Source organism: Lipophrys pholis (genome assembly GCF_963383615.2).
Source record: "Lipophrys pholis genome assembly, chromosome: 2".
In the NCBI taxonomy this organism is placed as follows: Eukaryota; Metazoa; Chordata; class Actinopteri; order Blenniiformes; family Blenniidae; genus Lipophrys; species Lipophrys pholis.
This window is the reverse complement of record NC_137636.1, coordinates 37,315,519-37,334,449: the sequence shown is the minus strand read 5'-3', so window position 1 is coordinate 37,334,449 and position 18,931 is coordinate 37,315,519. Positions and strand designations below refer to the sequence as shown.

Below are 18,931 nucleotides of genomic sequence, written 5' to 3'. Positions count from 1 at the left end.
ATCATGAGGTTGAAAGACAAAGTCTGTTTAAAGAATCATTCAAATGCAAAACAGAAAATCCTGGTGTCGTCAGTGATCATGCTTCTTTGGAATTTGTCACACTAAATCACCCCAAAGTGTAATTGATTAAAGTTCAGGGCCAATAAAGGTGATTTAAATAGAATCTGACGATCTTGAACAAAGCAGTGCTTGTTTATCGGTGTGAGAGCGGAAGCAGAGCTGTAGTACTGGATCACACAGGCTAGTATAGTGCATATCGTATCATGTCTGGTATCGTTCTCCTGGTTCTCCTGCAGGGGGCGCCCCCTCCCCGACCGGCTTCCCGCTGCCAGACAAGTCCGACCTCGGCTCTTCTCGCTACACCAGCAACACCAGCATCTTCAACAACTACGCTATGGAGGTAACAACACTGCAAAAATACTCAAATATATTGCTTTTGTATATCATCTTGATATTAACAGTCTTTCAATATTTTCTATTTCACATGTTATACAGTTTCTCCGTCTAAAAAGTCTCAATTTGAATAGAAGTTGATTCCCTTTTTTTATTTTTAACAAAAAATTTATTTTTGGTGTTTTAATATTGTGACCATTATTTGAACTATATTTCTGTTATTTCTGCTACGTTAAAAAAAACACTACAATAATTATCTTTTTGGTAATTCGATTTTTGTATATCTTACTTTGTCTTTGTCTTGAATAGAATAGAAATACTTTATTAATCCCAGAGGGAAATTCTTTTATTATCATTTTATTCTCGCTGTTCTTGTCTTTCCATCCACGTCTTGTCTTGGTGAGTCTTTCACTTTCCAGCCCTTCACGCTACTTAACTTCAATTTGTCTGCAAATACAAACATATTCATCTGGAGTAAATGTTCTCTCTTTACTTATCATGAAAGTATACAGTCACAACTACTTACATTTTTAAAGGAAATTCAAGTCGAAGTAAAAAGGTTTTGTCATAATGTTTGGAAAGATGGCTTCTAAAGGTGCGTTCACACACAACGACAAGTCACGAAATACACAAACCTCAATTCCTGACCGCGGATCAGGATTTTGACCTGAATGACATGATTCCATGCGGAGGCAGCAGGCGCCACGCACCGTCACTGACCTGTTATCATGCATTACAAGGAAGAGCACGAAATGGTGGCGGATCATCAGAAGTCATTACGCACGGTCACCGATATTGTTCCGCGGTGTTGCATCGTCACTTTCTCGCAATAATCTGTCATGAATGTGGCGAATCGAGAGAATCTAGTATAAACAGTGGTGGATTTTGCTATGAGCAATATGGGCAGCCGCCCAGGGCTCAATCTGTGGGGAGCGCACCAGGGGAAAAGAGTCACCCTGCCTCAGATGCGTCTCGTGGTCCCCCCCCCCCCCCCCCCAGTTATTCTACCAGCAGCTACTGAACAGTTCACACGCTCCAGATCGCTCAGCATTCAGAGAAATTCCATTGTTGATGAGAGAGGAGGATGCTGCAGGGAGCGAATGCTGTCACGCTGTAGAACACATCAACACACATCACTACTAATCCACACGCTCAGTTACAAACTCCACCAATACAGGTGATTCCTGATATTCTTGGAAGATTTATTGGAGCCAAAAAGATGTTCAGGAATGTCAGCACACCGACACGCCCATTTAAGAACCTTATTCAGATGCATTAATTCCCATAAAGAATGTCAGGAATGTGGCAGGAATTATGGGGAAATGATATTTGTAACTCGTCATGGCGATGTGTAAACGCACCTTTAAGCTGGACTGAGTGGAGCCTCTGTGTGTGGTTGTTTTCCAGCTGTTGATCTCCAGCTGTTCTCGCTGTAAGACCTGCGACTGCCTGGTGTATGACGAGGAGATCATGGCCGGCTGGACGGCGGACGACTCCAACCTCAACACCACCTGCCCCTTCTGTGGAAACCCCTTCCTACCCTTCCTCAACGTGGAGATCAGAGACATGCGAGGTCCCGGCAGGTACAGAAACACTTTCAGTACACAAGAGTTTCTACTTATATCTCGTTTGAATCCTTTTTAACTTTTACTATGCGTGAATGAATTAGTATACGATGTGAAATGCTTCGGTCAAGTTATAGTTTCATAGCTCCTTTGATATCGGGACAAAAGAAATGAACAGAAACAAGACAGGAGGAAGAAAAATAACTCCAGAGTTTGTATTTTCAATGGTGATTCAAATCATGTTTAATAAAGCAACTAATTCAATTATATAACAAATTATGATAAAAATGAACTAAAATAATAAAATGACCCCAAAACTGATATTAAAAAGTAGCTGAATTTAAAATGTTATTAAAAACTTAAATAAATTAAGTTTTAAACTGAGGACAATGAGGTTGAAAATGAAAATTTTATTAAATATTTTTAAAATCCAAAAGAAAATCTTCACGATAATATAACAAAAATAATCTAATTATACTATAGTTACAATAATACATGTTTACTGGTGGAAAGCACTTTGAAGGGTTTTTCCAGGGAATGACTCTCCCTCTGCTCTCCTCTCCACAGGCTCTTCCTGAAGGGCAGCCCCTCCGTGGACGAGGCCATGACGTCCTCCTACTCCGCCTCCACCGGTTTGGACACGGCGACGTCCACCTTGTCCACGCCGTGTCCCACGACCGCAGTCTCCCCCCCCTCCCCCATCATCAGTGTGCAGGAGTGCTCGGGAAGGTAAGCGCTCCATCTGTTTGCACGCTGAGGCAAAATGAGATCATTGTTCAGTTTGTTCACTGGAAATTCTTCTTTCTGTATCATTTCATAACTACAAGTTTATTTTTTTAATCATGAACTTGACGGTGACGTCCTGCGGGGCTGTTAGACAAACAAAACAACGTCTCGGGGAACAGAACGTTCAGTGTGCAATAAAGTGATCGGCCCTGAGGCAATAAGAAGAAAGAGAAATCCTTGTGAAACACACATCACCATACTGAAGTGAAAGAAAAGTCCCTCAGGTTATTAAGATGAGAGTGCAGCTGAATGCTGAGGCCATGAAGGTCAGCTCACTCATTATCTTTAACTCCATGTTGAATTTTAGTTGAAGAACATAAATAATACAGGATCAGCCTGCTTCCTGTATTTATCCTGTAATCTCACTGTAATTCACTTGTTGACGCGACATAATAAACCGTCACTGATGATTATGATCCTGTATGAGGATTAGATGCAGACACTTCAAGGATCAAGGAACCAACTGAAACATATAACAACAGTTAGTTCTGGTAGGTCTTTGCAATATGTCTCTTAATCTAATTGGTTGTATTTGTATTTGATTCATGAAAGAATACACGTTCTAACTATGACAGATATTATTTAAAAAAAGGCTATTGTGCTTAAAACTCTGGATAAGAGGAGCTCACCGCTCTGTGCAGGTCTCAGGCTACTGGATCATCATTTTGTCTTTAATTCATCTGATTCAGGAAAGAATATTGATCTGACGACTAAAAAACAGCTGATCAGAGAACTGTACCACGAACCCTGATCAACATATCCAGGATCTCTCTGTTTCCTGGTTAACTTATCCAGACGTTCTCAATCCTGATCACCGTTCCTACCAAGCAGGTTGTCAACTCGCTGTTTAACTCAGACCGTGGTGTGAGCGTTCACATGAAAGAGGCGGAGTTTACAGCATCTGACCAATCACACACTGAGAAATCCTGCAGAGCAGTTTACAGATTACTGAAGGAGCAGTTAATCTCTGAGATTATGAAGAATTCAAACACATCCAGCAGCTAAAGCAACACTGCTGCTGCAGCCAAAGCCAGAACCTTCCTGACTTGTTAATGCTGACTTGGTGAGATTATACCAGATTAATTTATCAGAGATGTAAATGGACAGCACGTCTGCTGATCACTCAGTTTTACTTTATTCCAGCTGAAAGGTTTCAGGCTGAACTTCCTCACTGATCTTCTTTTACTTTAGATTCTCCATCACTTGTTCTGAGGCCGAGTTTCTCTTGTGTTTTATGTTGGAATATTGATTACTTCATCGTGACGACAAGAGTAGTTCTGGTTCTATAAATACATGTTTCTGCAGTTCTGTCAGGTGTGATCATTAAGCTCATTATTCCAGATTAACCCTCGTGGAGATAAACAACCTGGAACAAGTCAAGAACAAAAACATCTTCAGAGCCTCAGAGACCAGGATTTATTTTATTATGTCAAAAAGATTGTTCTATTTAATTTATCATCTCCTCTCTGCTGCAGCTCAGCGCTGAACCTGCCCACCAATCACCATCATTTAAGAATGGGCGGGGCATTTTCTAAGAGATCTGATTGGTCAGGAGGCAGAGCTTAGCCTTCTTATCCAGAACATAACCTGCTCCAGAGCAGGTTAGACTTTCAACATAAGTTACCAGGTGATTTATCCTGGTGAGAAGTGAGCGAGCGTCGTAGTACAGAAAACCAGAGTTAATCCTGAAGTTACCTGGATAAGAGAAAATCCAGTAGTACAGACCTCTGAGCTGACAGTTATCGTCACCCTCAGATTCTAGCAGAAAGTCTGATTCAGATTGAAGTGAAAACAAACAAAACAAACATAATAAATGTCTTTGAGTCGCTCCTGCTGTTCACTCAGACGTGCTGCTGAATCACCTCAAATTTCTTTCTTTTTAATTTTTTGTAGCTTCTCTTCATGCGGCTGTCAGTTTGTGTGAACGCACAACGCGTTTGATGTCAAAACCTCAGGAAGCTGCGTGGAACACACACACACACACACACACACACACACACACACACACACACACACACACACACACACACACACACACACACACACACACACACACACACATCTGCATTGTAAAAGACCTGCAGCACCTGGTCCTAACAAAGCTGTGTGTGTGTGTGTGTGTGTGTGTGTGTGTGTGTGTGTGTGTGTGTGTGTGTGTGTGTGTGTGTGTGTGTGTGTGTGTGTGTGTGTGTGTGTGTGTGTGTGTGTGTGTGTGTGTGTGTGTGTGTGTCCTGTTAAAATAATGTCTGTCAGTGTTTTTTTACCTCCAAGTCCAGTGGAGAACTTTCACCAGTCATGAGTCTTCTGACAGTTACATTTATTTGATGTGTGTTGTCGGTTCTGTACTTTCTGAGGAAAGATCTTGACAAAATGCTTCTGATCTCATTTGGACTTCCTGTAAAATAAAGTGTTGTTAGAGCAGCTGATATTGTTATTGATAACATGTTGATTGTGTTACGGGGCCCAGGATGAGGGACTGCAGAACAAATACATCGTCACCCTGTAAAAGGTTGAGTAATGAGGAGAAATGAGAAGGAGGTGTAACACACGTCATTCCAAATAATTTACTTTGTTCAGCACTCAACAATCACTGTTATCGTTCACATTCAGTTTGTTTTAAAGTTTCTTATTCAGTTTCCTCATCAACAATTATTCAACATTTAATATTCCACTTTAACAAACAGGTTTAGTTATTACTGAGCTTCAATACACCTCCAGTTGACATGTGTGTCTCACACACACACACACACACACACACACACACACACACACACACACACACACACACACACACACACAAAGTAATTGTTATATATATATATATATATATATAGTAAGTAAGTAAATTTTATTTGTATAGCGTTTTTCACAGACATGGAGCCACAAAGTGTTTCACAGTAAAAACAGATAAAAACACATAAGAGAGAAAAAAAACATCTTAAAAACAGAACAAATGCCGAGAGTCAGTGGCAGCGTGAGTCGAGACGGGTCAAAGATCAGCCCTAAGTTCCTCAGCTTTGTTTTGGCTGAGAGGCTCAGTTCACCCGGGTACTGTTTGATAGAGGGGGTACCACTATCTGGGGCTATAACAAGTGTCTCAGTTCTGGCAGAGTTCAGTTGGAGACTATTTTCACAGAACCACTGCTTCACTTGAGTGAGACAGCTCATTAAGGAGCTCAGTTTGTGGACCTCAGAGGTCTTGAATGAACAGTACAACTGAAGATCATCTGGTAGTAGGACACGTCACTGAACTGCTGGATTATCTGACCCAGAGGAAGAACATACAACAAGAACAGGAGACGCCCCAAAACAGAGCCTTGGAACACACCGTACAGCAGATTGCCGGACTCTGACATTATATGGTTGACAGACACTCTGAAGGTTCTACCCTTCAGGTATGAAGAGAACCATTGGAGTACTGGACCCGACATTCCAATCCGGTCACGTAACCTGTTTATCAGGATCAGGTGGTCGACTGTGTCGAAGGCTGAGGAGACGTCCAATAGGACCAACACCGTGCATGTCCCCGAGTCTGCAGACATCAGGATGTCACTGGACACTTTCAACAGAGCAGTCTCTGTAGAGCGGTGTTTACCAAACCCTCTGTAGAGCAGTGTTTACCAAACCCTCTGTAGAGCGGTGCTTACCAAACCCTCTGTAGAGTGGTGTTTACCAAACCCTCTGTAGAGCGGTGTTTACCAGACCCTCTGTAGAGTGGTGTTTACCAAACCCTCTGTAGAGCGGTGTTTACCAGACCCTCTGTAGAGCGGTGTTTACCAGACCCTCTGTAGAGTGGTGTTTACCAGACCCTCTGTAGAGCGGTGTTTACCAAACCCTCTGTAGAGCGGTGTTTACCAGACCCTCTGTAGAGCGGTGTTTACCAGACCCTCTGTAGAGTGGTGTTTACCAGACCCTGATTGAAACACATCAGAGATGTTATGAGACTCCAGAAATGGAGAGTTGCAGTGGAACCTCTTATTCCAGCAGTTTGCCCAGAAAGGGCAGTTTAGAAATGGGCCTGAAGTTCCTGAGGTCTGATTGGTCCAGATTGGGTTTTTAAGTTTTGGTTCCACAATAGCGTGTTTGAACAAATTAGGAAACCTGCCTGAAGAGAGCGACAGATTAAAAATCCAGGTCACCCATGGTCCTGTTGTGTCAAAGGTATTCACAATGAGCTTAAAAGGCAGTTCATCTTCAGAACTGGAGGACGGTTTCATTTTAGCCACCAGAGCAGAGACGTCTTCAAGACACACAGGATTAAAAGAGGACCACAGTTGGGAGGAGGTTCAGGTGGAGATGGGCTACATAAAGAAAGGTGGGGTTTTAAGCTTTATGTCCCGGAACTTAGTGATAAAAAAGTTCAAAAAGTCTTTGCTGTCTTCCTCACAGAGGACAGGGATAGCCATTGTAGCAGGGGACACAATGGAGTTTATAGTGTCAAACAGCACTTTAGGATTTCTTCGGTTGGGTACAATCAGTTGTGAGAAATACTTAGTTCTTGCCTCCTTGATTGTTTTGTTTAGGGAAGACACCAGATCCACTAGACACTAGATACTAGATGGTAGAGTTCCAAAGGCACTCAATTTTGCTACAGGATCTTTTAAGATTCCTGATATTGTCGTCAATCCAGGGGCAGGACAGATTTCAAGAGACATTATTAGCGGTGCCACCTGGTGGAGAATAGAACCACATTGTGAATTAAAACAGTGCATCAGGTCATTAACATCAGCACAGTGGTTCAAAGCACGAGGATGAAACACAGCAGGACATGTCTCTGTAATGATCCTCCATTCTGTCCTTGTAGGAGCAGGCCTGGGCTCTGGAGGGACAGTCAGGTCATAAAACACACAGCTATGATCACTAAGGTGGACATCCTCCACTCTAACATTCCAACATGTAGGCCAAGTGAAAACACCAGGTCCAGGGTGTGACCCTTGCTGTGGGCGGGGCCTGATACATTTTGTTTGAAGTTCAAAGATCCCGTCATCGATAAAAGTTCTACTGCTGGACTGGAAATGTAAATGTCATTTACCCACAGCATAAAACTAATAACTGCTTTTCATTTCAACCATCAACAATGAATTATACACTGTCCTTAAATCATGCTGAATCTGCAATATTCACAGGCCACTGAACTGTATGAATCAACAAATGTCACATATTTAACAAATTCAAAAGTTGTAACGGATACATAGACAGTAAAATAATAATTCAAATTACACTATGCCCTTGTTGCTTTTATTATTACTGAACTCCAAGAGGATGAAGAGTAAAATAAAGGCTTAGAAGAGGCCAGAAGTAATAGTAACACTGTCCTATACACTGTACCTTATACAGTACTGTACACGGTACTATACACTGTACTTTATACACAGCATGTATGTGACAGAAAAGGTACTATTTTACAATAATGTTCTAAAGTTTAGATCATCATATAAATATCATGTACAAATCACCTTCCTGCTGAACCAGAGAGGAAACAGGGTCCTCCTCCTCCTCCTCCTCCTCCTCCTCCTCCTCCTCCTCCTCCTCCTCCTCCTTCTCCTGCTCCTCCTCCTTCTCCTCCTCCTCCTCCTCTTCCTCCTCCTCCAGCCATGACAGTCACAGCGTCATCAAGTACTCGTGTTCCAATTCTCCATTAACGCCGATGCGTCCTCGTAAAGTTGCATTTCCACACTTCCGAGGACGCCCTGCAGTAGTTCCTCATGACGTAGGCGAGTCACACTGGAGTTCTAAGAATTGGAAAACGGCCTTTGAAGAGATGGTGGGGCGTGCGCTCTCTAAACCAGTCCCCCCAGCAATCCCAATGACACAAAGGGTCCCCCCGGACCTCACTCCCCTCTCAGCAGGACATAAGTACACTGTAAATTACCTTCATGAACCAGAACTTACATTCAACCTGAAATAATACATGGAAACACTTTTAGGAGTTCCACAATTGTACCTGGTGAGACGAGCGCATCTTTCTTCATTGTGAGTTTTTGGACGTTGGTTGATAAAACCGTGTGATTGTTTCGGCTGCTGTTCTCAGGGTTCGGTCCTCCAGGGCTCACGGCATCAACATCCCCTCAGACCGCCGGCAGGGGGCGCTGTTCTCGGGGGCCCCCATGGCCCGCAGCGTCAGCGCCTTCGGTCCCCTGGACGAAGCTCCGGGGTTCAGCCGCTGCGGCGTGCCGATGTCGGGGAGTCTTCCCAGCCGTCTGAACGAAGCCACGGTGCGTCTGGAGAGGACAGGGCTCAGCCTGGAGGTAGAGCGACGGATACTGCCGTCAACACCAGCTGCTCACCTTCTGTACTATCAAGTATACTGATGAGATTTGACTGAACTCCTCAGAGTTGAAGTGTACCTAAGATAAAAACTACAAACTTCGTTCTTTGTGGGAAAACTTATAAAGTGTATCAAATAGTTATTTTCCCCGCTGTAACATAGTAGTGCTCTGGTTTGTTTAGGGTCTGTTCACACCCTGTTTGTTCTGGACCAGAGTCTCTTCAGGGACAAACCGTTTGGTTTGGGTGACGAGAACACGCCCGAACTCTGAACCGGATCTTGAAATCCTCAGTCTCGGTTCCTTTACAAACGATCGTTCTAGCAGGCGGGGTGAGAGGGCGGGACGTAGTGCGCAAAGCATTCTGGGTAGTGAACAAACAAAGCTAACCCTGCAGATCAGAAGAAGCAGACGCAGAAAGAAAAAGTTGGAGAATATCTTGCGGGCAGATGTGAAGTAGAGAGGAAGAAGTAGCGAGAAAGAATTATGGAGGAGGAAGTAGAGAGGAAGACGTAGAGAAGAAGAAGACTCTTTGATATCTGAAGACTTTATATCACGGTTGTTTGTGGCAACCCATTAGCCATGAGCTAACTAGCCTAGCCACCACAGGCTAAAGCGACTTCCTTTTTCATTCCAGACCAATCAATGAGCTGTGATTCTTCTTCACTTCCTCTCTGGTCAGGGTTTGTTTCAGGCCACAGCGCCCCCAAACCAGCAGCTGGTGTAACTGCGTGACAGATGACTAGAATGTTCCTGCAGTGTGAGGGTTCATCTCCCCAAGTCAGTCCAGTAATGGTTTAATTCCGTTCCTCCAGGACCCGCTGAGTATGGAGTGGCGGCTCCACAACCCCGAGCCGGTGACGGTTCCCTACCTGAGCCCACTGGTGCTGTGGAAGGAGCTGGAGACTCTGCTGGAGAACGAGGGCGACCCGGTGATCATGGAGGCCGACATGGTGGACCATCACCCCATCATCTACTGGAACCTGGTGTGGTACTTCAGACGCCTGGACCTGCCCAGCAGCCTGCCCGGCCTCATCCTCACCTCGGAGCACTGCAACCGGGACTCTCAGGTCCGGCGTCCACAGCGCCCCCTGCTGGAATAATGTCAATAAGCCCTGCAGGAAACAAGCTTTCCAGCTGCTCTAGATGCTTTTTAAGCCAATAAAACTGGATTCACTCTGTATTTTACACGATTATCGGCCACAATTTATGAATCAATTCAATTTTACTTTATAAAGCACCACATCCAACAGTCATTTCTAGGAACTTTTATCAGAGAAAAACCAACAAATCTAAATAAAGTGACTTTTGAATTAGTTATTGTGCCTCTTGCAGTATTTGGATCTGTTCCTAAGTCGGCCCGGTTCTCCTCTCGTCAGATCCCTCGTGACTGGATGTCGGAGGACAGCAAACACGTGTTGATCCAGATCCTGTGGGACAACCTGAAGCTGCACCAGGACCCCGTCCAGCCCTTCTACATCCTGTGGAACACCTACAGTGAGTCTCGCTCTCCCAGGCTTTGCTTTTCTGGGGGATTTAACTTTAAAGATGCTCAGAGGTACATGAGGGGAAGGAAACTGAAAAGGTTTTAAAGTCACAGAAAGAAAATGTTCCAGAGAGGTATCTTAATCAACTTTAAAGTCACCTTGTCCAGATGCACCAATTGATCGCATGTTTTTGACGGATCTACCACCATGAAATCAAAATAAATCCTCCTGCGTTAAATTGCTCAAGTTTTGGAAGTGAAGTTGACGTTTGTCCTGCATCGGATGGAAAAGCTCCGTATTATTGTTCATGGTACGTTCTAGGAAATGTGTCAGAATAAAAGAATCATTTTCAGTGTCGTGAGACTCTGAGTTCATCTTGAAAACACTTGAACTGGATTTGTGAATGAAGCGACTCAGACTGATTGATTTTCTTCAGTTCTTATTGAACGGAGGCAGTTTGAGCTGCTGGAGGAAAACCATCCTCCTCTAACGGCTTCTGTCTGCTCTCTTGTGTTTCAGGCCTTAATTGTACTCTGTTGTTAGAGCGTGAGTCTCCGCTCTCACACGCTGTTGGTGTTGTGTTCTGCTCTTCTCTTCTCTTCTCTTCTCTTCTCTTCTCTGTCTAAAGTCGTCCTCCACCTTTCATGGTCTCACCGTGTTGGAATGTCTGCAGTGTGAAGTTTCACCCAGAGTTTATATATATATACATATATATATATATTGGCTGTTATTTGTTTTGTTTCTGTGTATTTGAATGTGAGTTTCATGGTGACTGCTGCTGTGTTTGGTGGACACACACTTCTTTTCTGGAGCAACTGGAAGATGAGAGTTGCTGTAGTGCTTAAAGGGCTGGGTACCCAACACCACCCACATGACATTTGTGGGATGAGCAGCAGAACTGAGTATGGAGCCACGGAGCAACAGTTTAGTTTGATTCAGTATAGAGAGGGAAAATACGTAAAGTCATAAAAACAACATAATGATTACATTTTGTGTGTCTGCCGCACGCTGACAATAAAATACAATAAGACAAATGTCAATATATTACAAACAACCTGGAAATTTGCTTTAAAAAAAAAAAGAAAATTGCCCATAAATTAAGCCTATTATTGAAAACATCTGCAGACAGCTGTGTCTTAACATTTAATAGGACAGAAAATCAAACATGGAGCTCGTTCTGACCCTTTTTCAGACAAAAACCTCTCGATAGAGTTCATGTGAGATTTTGACAGGATGTTAGGAGCGTGCTGATTGGCCGCAGGAACTGTACATCATGGCGATCGCATAGCGTTAGCATAGCGGCTAACAGCTAAATTCACAGGGCCGGGTTTATAATGACAGCCTCCTGTGTTGACGAGAATCAAAACCTTCCATTGTGGGGTGCGCCCCCTTGTGGACGATTCTGGTTTGAACACATGCTCCCAACGGCACGACACAACCGGAAATCGTCAGATGAAAATTGATTTAAAAAGAAAAACAGGCGCCCAGGATAGTAATTTTTGCGCCTTAAAGAGGCAGGCAGACAGAAATATATAAATGTTTGAAGAGAATGAAAACTAAATGAAGTTTGATTCACTGGAAATGTAAAAGATGGCGGAAGATGTGTCTCATTTCAACAGGAAGTTTCATACTGAAGTATTACGCAGCCAAACTCCAGTAAAGTATAATAAAAAAAGATTTAGAAAACCAGGTTGAAGTCCTGATGCCAATATTATTACTGAGCAAATGTAAATGGGATTTATCTGTTGTATTATTGCTGCATACAGGAAAGTAGACGATACATTTATTCCATAAACATATTTTTAGGGCTGTAATGTTTTTATAAAGTTCTTTGTTAAAATGAACGCAGCTTTAAAAAGCTGAGGAATAAACATAATTCACCAAAACTTGAATGCAGATTATTAGTTGTATTTTCTCACCTTAGCTGTACAAACATGGAACAGTAGTATTCCATCAGTATTCACTATGGCAATACTTCCTGTATTTATAATTAGAATTCACGGTTATGATCTACTGCATTTGATATTCTGGAATTATCTCAGTTTTAGCATTTTGTAATTCAGTTTAATTCAGTTTTATTTATATGCTGCCAAACACAACACACTCATCTTATGATTAAATCCTGAATAAACTTACTTACTGTCTCTCTACAATATTTCCAGAAGTGGGTGCAGATACCCAGCCCCCCCAAGTGCTTCCCATCAGAGAGCCTGTCCTCTTCACATGATCCTCACTACTTCCTGTTTGTTTGTGAGTCTCCAGCCAGACTGCTGACCAGCGGTGTGTGTTTGCTCCTCAGACGTGGGCTACCCTCTGAGCCGGCCCGTCCTGGAGGAGGAGCGTCCGTTCAGCGAGGAGCTGCTGCAGAGCGTGGTGAAGAGCATCCAGAGGAACGACGTGAGCAGACCCATGGCTCAGCTGCTGCAGCTGCTGGGCCAGACGCTCGGGGTCAAACGTCAAAGGTCAGCAACGCCAGCGAGGGAATGTGGAGGTCATCACATGTTGAATCTCGGGTTTTGATCTCAAGTTTCCTTCGTCGTCGTGTTTGCAATCGGTCAGGTCGGCAGTGAACGGCTGTAAAATAAAACAAAATACTAAATTAAAGGGTCATATTATGGAAAATTCACTTCCTAAAGGTTTTCCAGCAGTACTAATCGTCCCCATACCTGGACTGACGTCCCAGAAGTGAAGACAGTCTGTCCTCTCTCTCCCCGGCTTGTTCCAGGTTTTAAAACGTGTGTTGCTCCAAGCAGCCAATCAGGAATCAAACCCTATATAGTGTCATCGGGGGTTTAGCCAATCCCAATCAAGGTAGGCCCTCCCTTTGACTCCTCCCACAATTAGGCAGCTCTGCTCTGGCACATGGCACCACCAGAGGAAGTACTTCCTCCTCTTCCCAAGATGGGCATGTGTGGGTGGAGCCAGTCCAGCTCACACAGACACAGCAGATTCTGAATGCAGCTCCTATGATCCAATATTCAAATGGGGGAAAATCAAGGAGAAGCTAGAAACTTAGAATACTGAAGGTTTCTGGAGCGACCAGACCAGGAGGAGGAGGAGAACAGGAGGAGGAGGAGACAGGAGGAGGAGGTGAACAGGAGGAACTTCTGGATGAAATGAGAACTTTAAAATAAAATGTTAGAATAATTCTACAGAAATGAGGGAGAGAAAAGATTTGATAGAGTTGAACAGTTTCCAGCTGCTCAGCGTCACAGTGAAGATCTTCTCTGCTCTTCCTTCACTAATAAACCAAAAGAGTGAAACGTCCAGCTGAAGAGCTTGTGACATGTTTATACAGCCACGAGTTCCATTATGACAGAGAACCAGCTGATTGATCCGCCGGTTCCCTTTGTCCTCATTCTGACTGAAAATATATTTATTATTCAGTTCATGTTGTTGAACTTTAAAAAAACACTTTGAATGAAATATTAGTGCTCAAATCAAAAACTTGAGTTTGAAGCTCTGGTCTGCTTGTTTGACTCTTCCTCTCAGGAGTTTGTACCGGGACATCCTCTTCCTCTCCCTGGTGGCTCTGGGAAAAGACAACATCGATATTGGTGAGTTGAACCTTCTGATTTTAATGTTTTACGTCTAATTGAAACTTTTACAGTCATTTTTTTTATTGCTTGTGTTTTATATTGTTTGTTGTATTTTATTTAATATTTTATTTACGTATGGCAAGTTGAGAGAGAGAGAGAGAGAGAGAGAGAGAGAGAGAGAGAGAAGGGTCACATATCAGGAGAACAACTAACTTTGTTCCATAAAACAGTCATTTGTTTGTTTGTTTGTTTGTTTGTTTGTTTGTTTGTTTGTTTGTTTGTTTGTTGTCCTTCCCAGATGTTAGACTTCATGTTCTCCACTGGGCTCACAGAGCTGGGTGGAGTTGATGCTGGCAGATCAGGGTTCTCTGTGTCGGTTCTCTTCATTTTGTTCACGTTTATAGCGTTTTGTTCTCTACCACACGTCTGTGTGGTTTCATTACAAAAACAAGCAACAGCGCCCTCCCGTGGCCCGGCAGACTAACTACGCCGTTGCCAGTCTGTCTGCTGCTGCAGTGGAAACACAACCCTGGCCAGAGTCGACCCTGATATTGTTTATCTCCTGATCTCACCTCCCCCTCCTCTTCCTCCTCAGACGCCTTTGATCGTGAGTACAAGCTGGCGTACGACCGCCTCGCGCCCAACCTGGTGAAGCTGAGCCACAACTGTGACCGCCCGCCGAGCACCGGCGTCATGGAGTGCCGCAGGACGTTCGGAGAGCCGTACCTGTAAATGCACCACGGTGCCGCACGGCGGCGTCCAGAGCAGCTCAGGAAACTGGACGGAGGAAGAGGTGGTGTCTTCGGCATCAATGTAGCCTGAACCCCCCCCCCCCCCCCCCCCCCCCCCCCCCACCCCTCCCCCCCATGTGAGAATTCTACAGTTCTGTAAATACAAAGCAACAGAGGATTTCTTTCTTGGAACTGCAGCATTTCCATTGTTTTGTCATGAAGACTAATATTAGCAGTATTTTAACTTGAAGTCAATTAATACAAACGCAGCTTTATTTATTGTGCCGTCCTCTGATTGTGTGACGTTCTTCCTGAAAGAGACTGAAGCAGAAAGTCAAAATAATCACTTTGGATCGGTTAAACCAAATACGAGCCTTTAGAGGCTTTAAGACACTTTTAAGGTTCAACTGAACAAAACCACCAGCGTGAGTTTATTTCATTTCACTCAAAGGTTTTTTTTTGTGTTTCTTGTGTTTCCTGAAACATGTTTCCTTCATTCAAAACAATAACAGGTTGAATATCTGCTCTCGCCAGCTGCAGCAGGAGCTCAACCGTCTTATTTGACTTCTTCTGGATGAATTTCTCGCAGCTGAAAACTGTTGCAGGACTTTTTTTTTATCAGGAGCTCCGAATGAACAAAGAGCTGAAAGTACACAGGAGTTTATACTTTTCACTTGGAAAAGTGTAAAACTCTCTTAAATCAGCTTTTCCTCTCTGCGGTTTTTATCTGCCCTCTTGAAAGTCTCAGTAAATATTTTCACGACTCAGCAGTCTGTCAGGTTCACCTCACATTGTTGTAGCTGGAATTTTTAAAATAACAGGAAAGATCTCCGTGTGTGTGAACGGGTACGTTTAATATGTGTAATTTATATAATTATAGTTTCTGAACTGACAATATTTTCCAAATGTAAAAACTTTACTTCTGTTCAATGACATGAAAGTTTAATTCTGTTAAATCTTCATCAAACTCAACTAGTTTTTTTTCTCCCAATATATTTTCTGTCCGTCGTTCTGTTCAAAGTCAATGCAGTATTAATGTTTAGTGTTTTCATCTTTCTACTTAAACAATAACAAACATCTCCTTTGTTTTAAGGTTTTTTTCTCACTTGAGAAGATTGAAGAGATTATAAAGGAACTTTTTTCTCACGATTGTCAACTTGGATCTGAAACTTTAATCTAAAATAATCTGATGGTACGAAGGCGTCATAATTCGATGTTTCAGGGTCTGGAAATGCCTTAATAGAATAGTACCTCATTTTTCGTCGAGACGTGAAAAACAAACTATCAGAGTTTTCAAAACTAGTTTCCCCCGTTAACGAGCCACCTTCAGCTAGCTGTAATACCGCTGGACGCCAGCAGGCGGTGCAGTGAGTCGCTTGAACGTTCCTCTGACACAAGAAGAAGGTGAAATTCAACGAGTGACTCACTGCTGCTATCTAGTGTTCAGAGGTGGGATTGGCTCAATCTTACACACTGTACCTTGAAAGTGTGTACTTTTAAGATGACACGAGAAAGATCAAAGTTATCTTTAACCATCATTTGGTACTTAAATACACTGTTATGAAGACTTTCTCAGTCTGGTCTCATTACAACACGCCCTGACGGCGACTCGGCTGCAAACATTTAAATCACCATCTTGTTGAACCATTTTGTCTTTAAACGTCCGTCAATCTGAAGCAACAGAGAAACATTTGTACCGACAGCCCAGAGTCACATCGTCTCCATTTCTTCTATTAAGATCAAAAATACCTGAAGTTTGTTTTTCACAGTGTTTTATTATGTAACAGTTGGTACCTATTAAGGCTAAATAGTTTATTTTAATTCCTGTTTTTGGAGAAAAACAACTTGAAGTGAAGACTGGAGGAGGTCATGAGGTCTGAACAGGACAGCTGTGTGTGTGTGTGTGTGTGTGTGTGTGTGTGTGTGTGTGTGTGTGTGTGTGTGTGTGTGTGTGTGTGTGTGTGTGTGTGTGTGTGTGTGTGTGTGTGTGTGACCCGACGGAGGACCTGAGCTCACCGAGGTCTCATGACTGTCGGCCATGTTTGTGGTTTGAGGCAAAAGAAAACCAAAACAGGAAGCGGCCAGTTGCACTTTGTTCTTGGGGGAAAAAGAAAAAAAAAAAAGAGAAATAAAATTTGTGTTGCTTCATCTGTGATTTCATGTCGTGCTTGAAGAAAACTGTACAAACGACTGGGAGGTTTTACAGAATCTCTGATTTGTACAAATCACATTTTCTATCAGGTTGTTTGTGTCGGAGGCTTTCAGCAGATCCTGGGACTGTAAATAAAACCATCTACGCTCTGATCACTGGCCTCACGTCTCTTCTTCTACCACCACAACCAGTTACGGTTGAAGAGCTGCAGGGCGGCGACCTCGCCCTCTTTTTCTACTGCCTGAGGCCATCGTCGTCTCAACAGTAACTAAACTGTTTACCAGAGGCTGAACCATCAATCCTGACGGAGTCATTCCTTCTGAAAGATCTGCTTCTGGAAGTAACACCAGCATCAGGCTAGATCTAGATCTAGATCTATAGATATAGATATAGATATAAATATATAGAGATATAAATATATATAGATATAAATATATATAGATATAAATATAGATATAAATATAGATAGCTCTAGATATAAATATAGATATAAATATATAGAGATATAAATATAGATATAAATATATAGATATAAATATAGATATACATATAGATAGAGATATAAATAGAGATAAATATAGATATGGATATGCATATATATATATAAATATAGATATAAATATAGATATAAATATAGATATAGCTACAGATATAGATTGAGATATAAATATAGATGTAAATATAGATATATAGATATAAATACAGATAGATATAAATATAGATATGCATATAGATAGATAGATAGATAGATAGATAGATAGATAGATAGATAGATAGATAGATATAAATATAGATAGATATAAATATAGAGATATCAATATAGATAGAGATACAGATATAGATATAAATATAGATATAGATATAAATATATAGATATGAATATAGATCTAGATATAGATAGCGATAGATATAGATATAAATATAGATATAAATATATAGATTTGAATATAGGTAGATATATAAATAAGGATAGAGATATATATAGATATAAATATAGATATAGAGATATAAATATAGATATAAACATAGATATACATTTAAATGTAGACATAAATATAGATAGAGATATAAATATAAAGAGATATATTGATATAGATATAAATATAAATATATAGCCACGTGTAACGTCTCTGCATGTTGGTCGTTCATCACCCCAATGTTTTTACATATACTTTTTTTTTTTTTTATATGATTAGGAAACTCCAAATCAGTGACACACATGTTTTCCAATAAAACACACATCTCCACCTCACTGTTAAAAAAAATTATTTATTGCAGCATGGAGTTCCATATGAAGTATTGATCACTCTCATCAGTAATCCATGTTTGCAGCCACTTCAATCCGACACATTTAAACAGGACGTGACCACGTGACGCTTTTCCTCCACAGGTACACACACACACACACACACACACACACACACACACACACACACACACACACACACACAGACACACACACACACACACACACACACACACACACACACACACACACACACACACAGACACAGACACAGACACACACACACACACACACACACACACACACACACACACACACACACACACACACACACACGCACACACACACAGCTACGATGACATTATTTTTTTTCCACATTAAAACTCTTTAATACGCTGAACAGACAGGAGTTTGGTTGAAATCAGAGCGAGACGCTTCAGGAAAAGCTGAACAAAGAAAAAGCGACGTCGAGTCAAAGAACCTGTAACAAACCAAACCTTCAGAATAACCAGCTTCAGTTGGTGAACCAATCAGTGGACCGCGGTCTGGAGCCGCCGCTGTAGTTGGTTACTTCCTCTTCAAGAACTCCCCAGGGATGCATATAGAGTTTGGAAAAAGGCTCCAGTTCAGCTCATTTCATTGTTTCTTAGTTTTTTTTACCAGTTAGCTATTTATTTACTGTAAGTTATTGATCATTCTAAATTGTGAACCCGCTGAGCAGCAGTGGTCCAGATGACGTCTCTCAGACGTCCTTTCCCTACGTCTA

General features: G+C 42.1%; 1 protein-coding gene across 1 annotated transcript in view; it reads left to right on the top strand.

Annotated features, from left to right (window-relative positions):
* Positions 1 to 14,857, top strand: part of LOC308127632 (C-myc promoter-binding protein-like) — a 119,443-nt gene extending 104,586 nt beyond the window's left edge. The window contains exons 25-33 of the mRNA XM_080492774.1: positions 297 to 400; positions 1,801 to 1,976; positions 2,526 to 2,687; positions 8,776 to 8,959; positions 9,826 to 10,080; positions 10,390 to 10,507; positions 12,797 to 12,959; positions 13,990 to 14,054; positions 14,632 to 14,857. Coding sequence (XP_080348900.1) covers positions 297 to 400; positions 1,801 to 1,976; positions 2,526 to 2,687; positions 8,776 to 8,959; positions 9,826 to 10,080; positions 10,390 to 10,507; positions 12,797 to 12,959; positions 13,990 to 14,054; positions 14,632 to 14,768 — 1,364 coding nt within the window. The 3' untranslated portion in view covers positions 14,769 to 14,857. The remainder of the gene's footprint in view (positions 1 to 296; positions 401 to 1,800; positions 1,977 to 2,525; positions 2,688 to 8,775; positions 8,960 to 9,825; positions 10,081 to 10,389; positions 10,508 to 12,796; positions 12,960 to 13,989; positions 14,055 to 14,631) is intronic.
* The last annotated feature ends 4,074 nt before the right edge of the window (positions 14,858 to 18,931 follow it).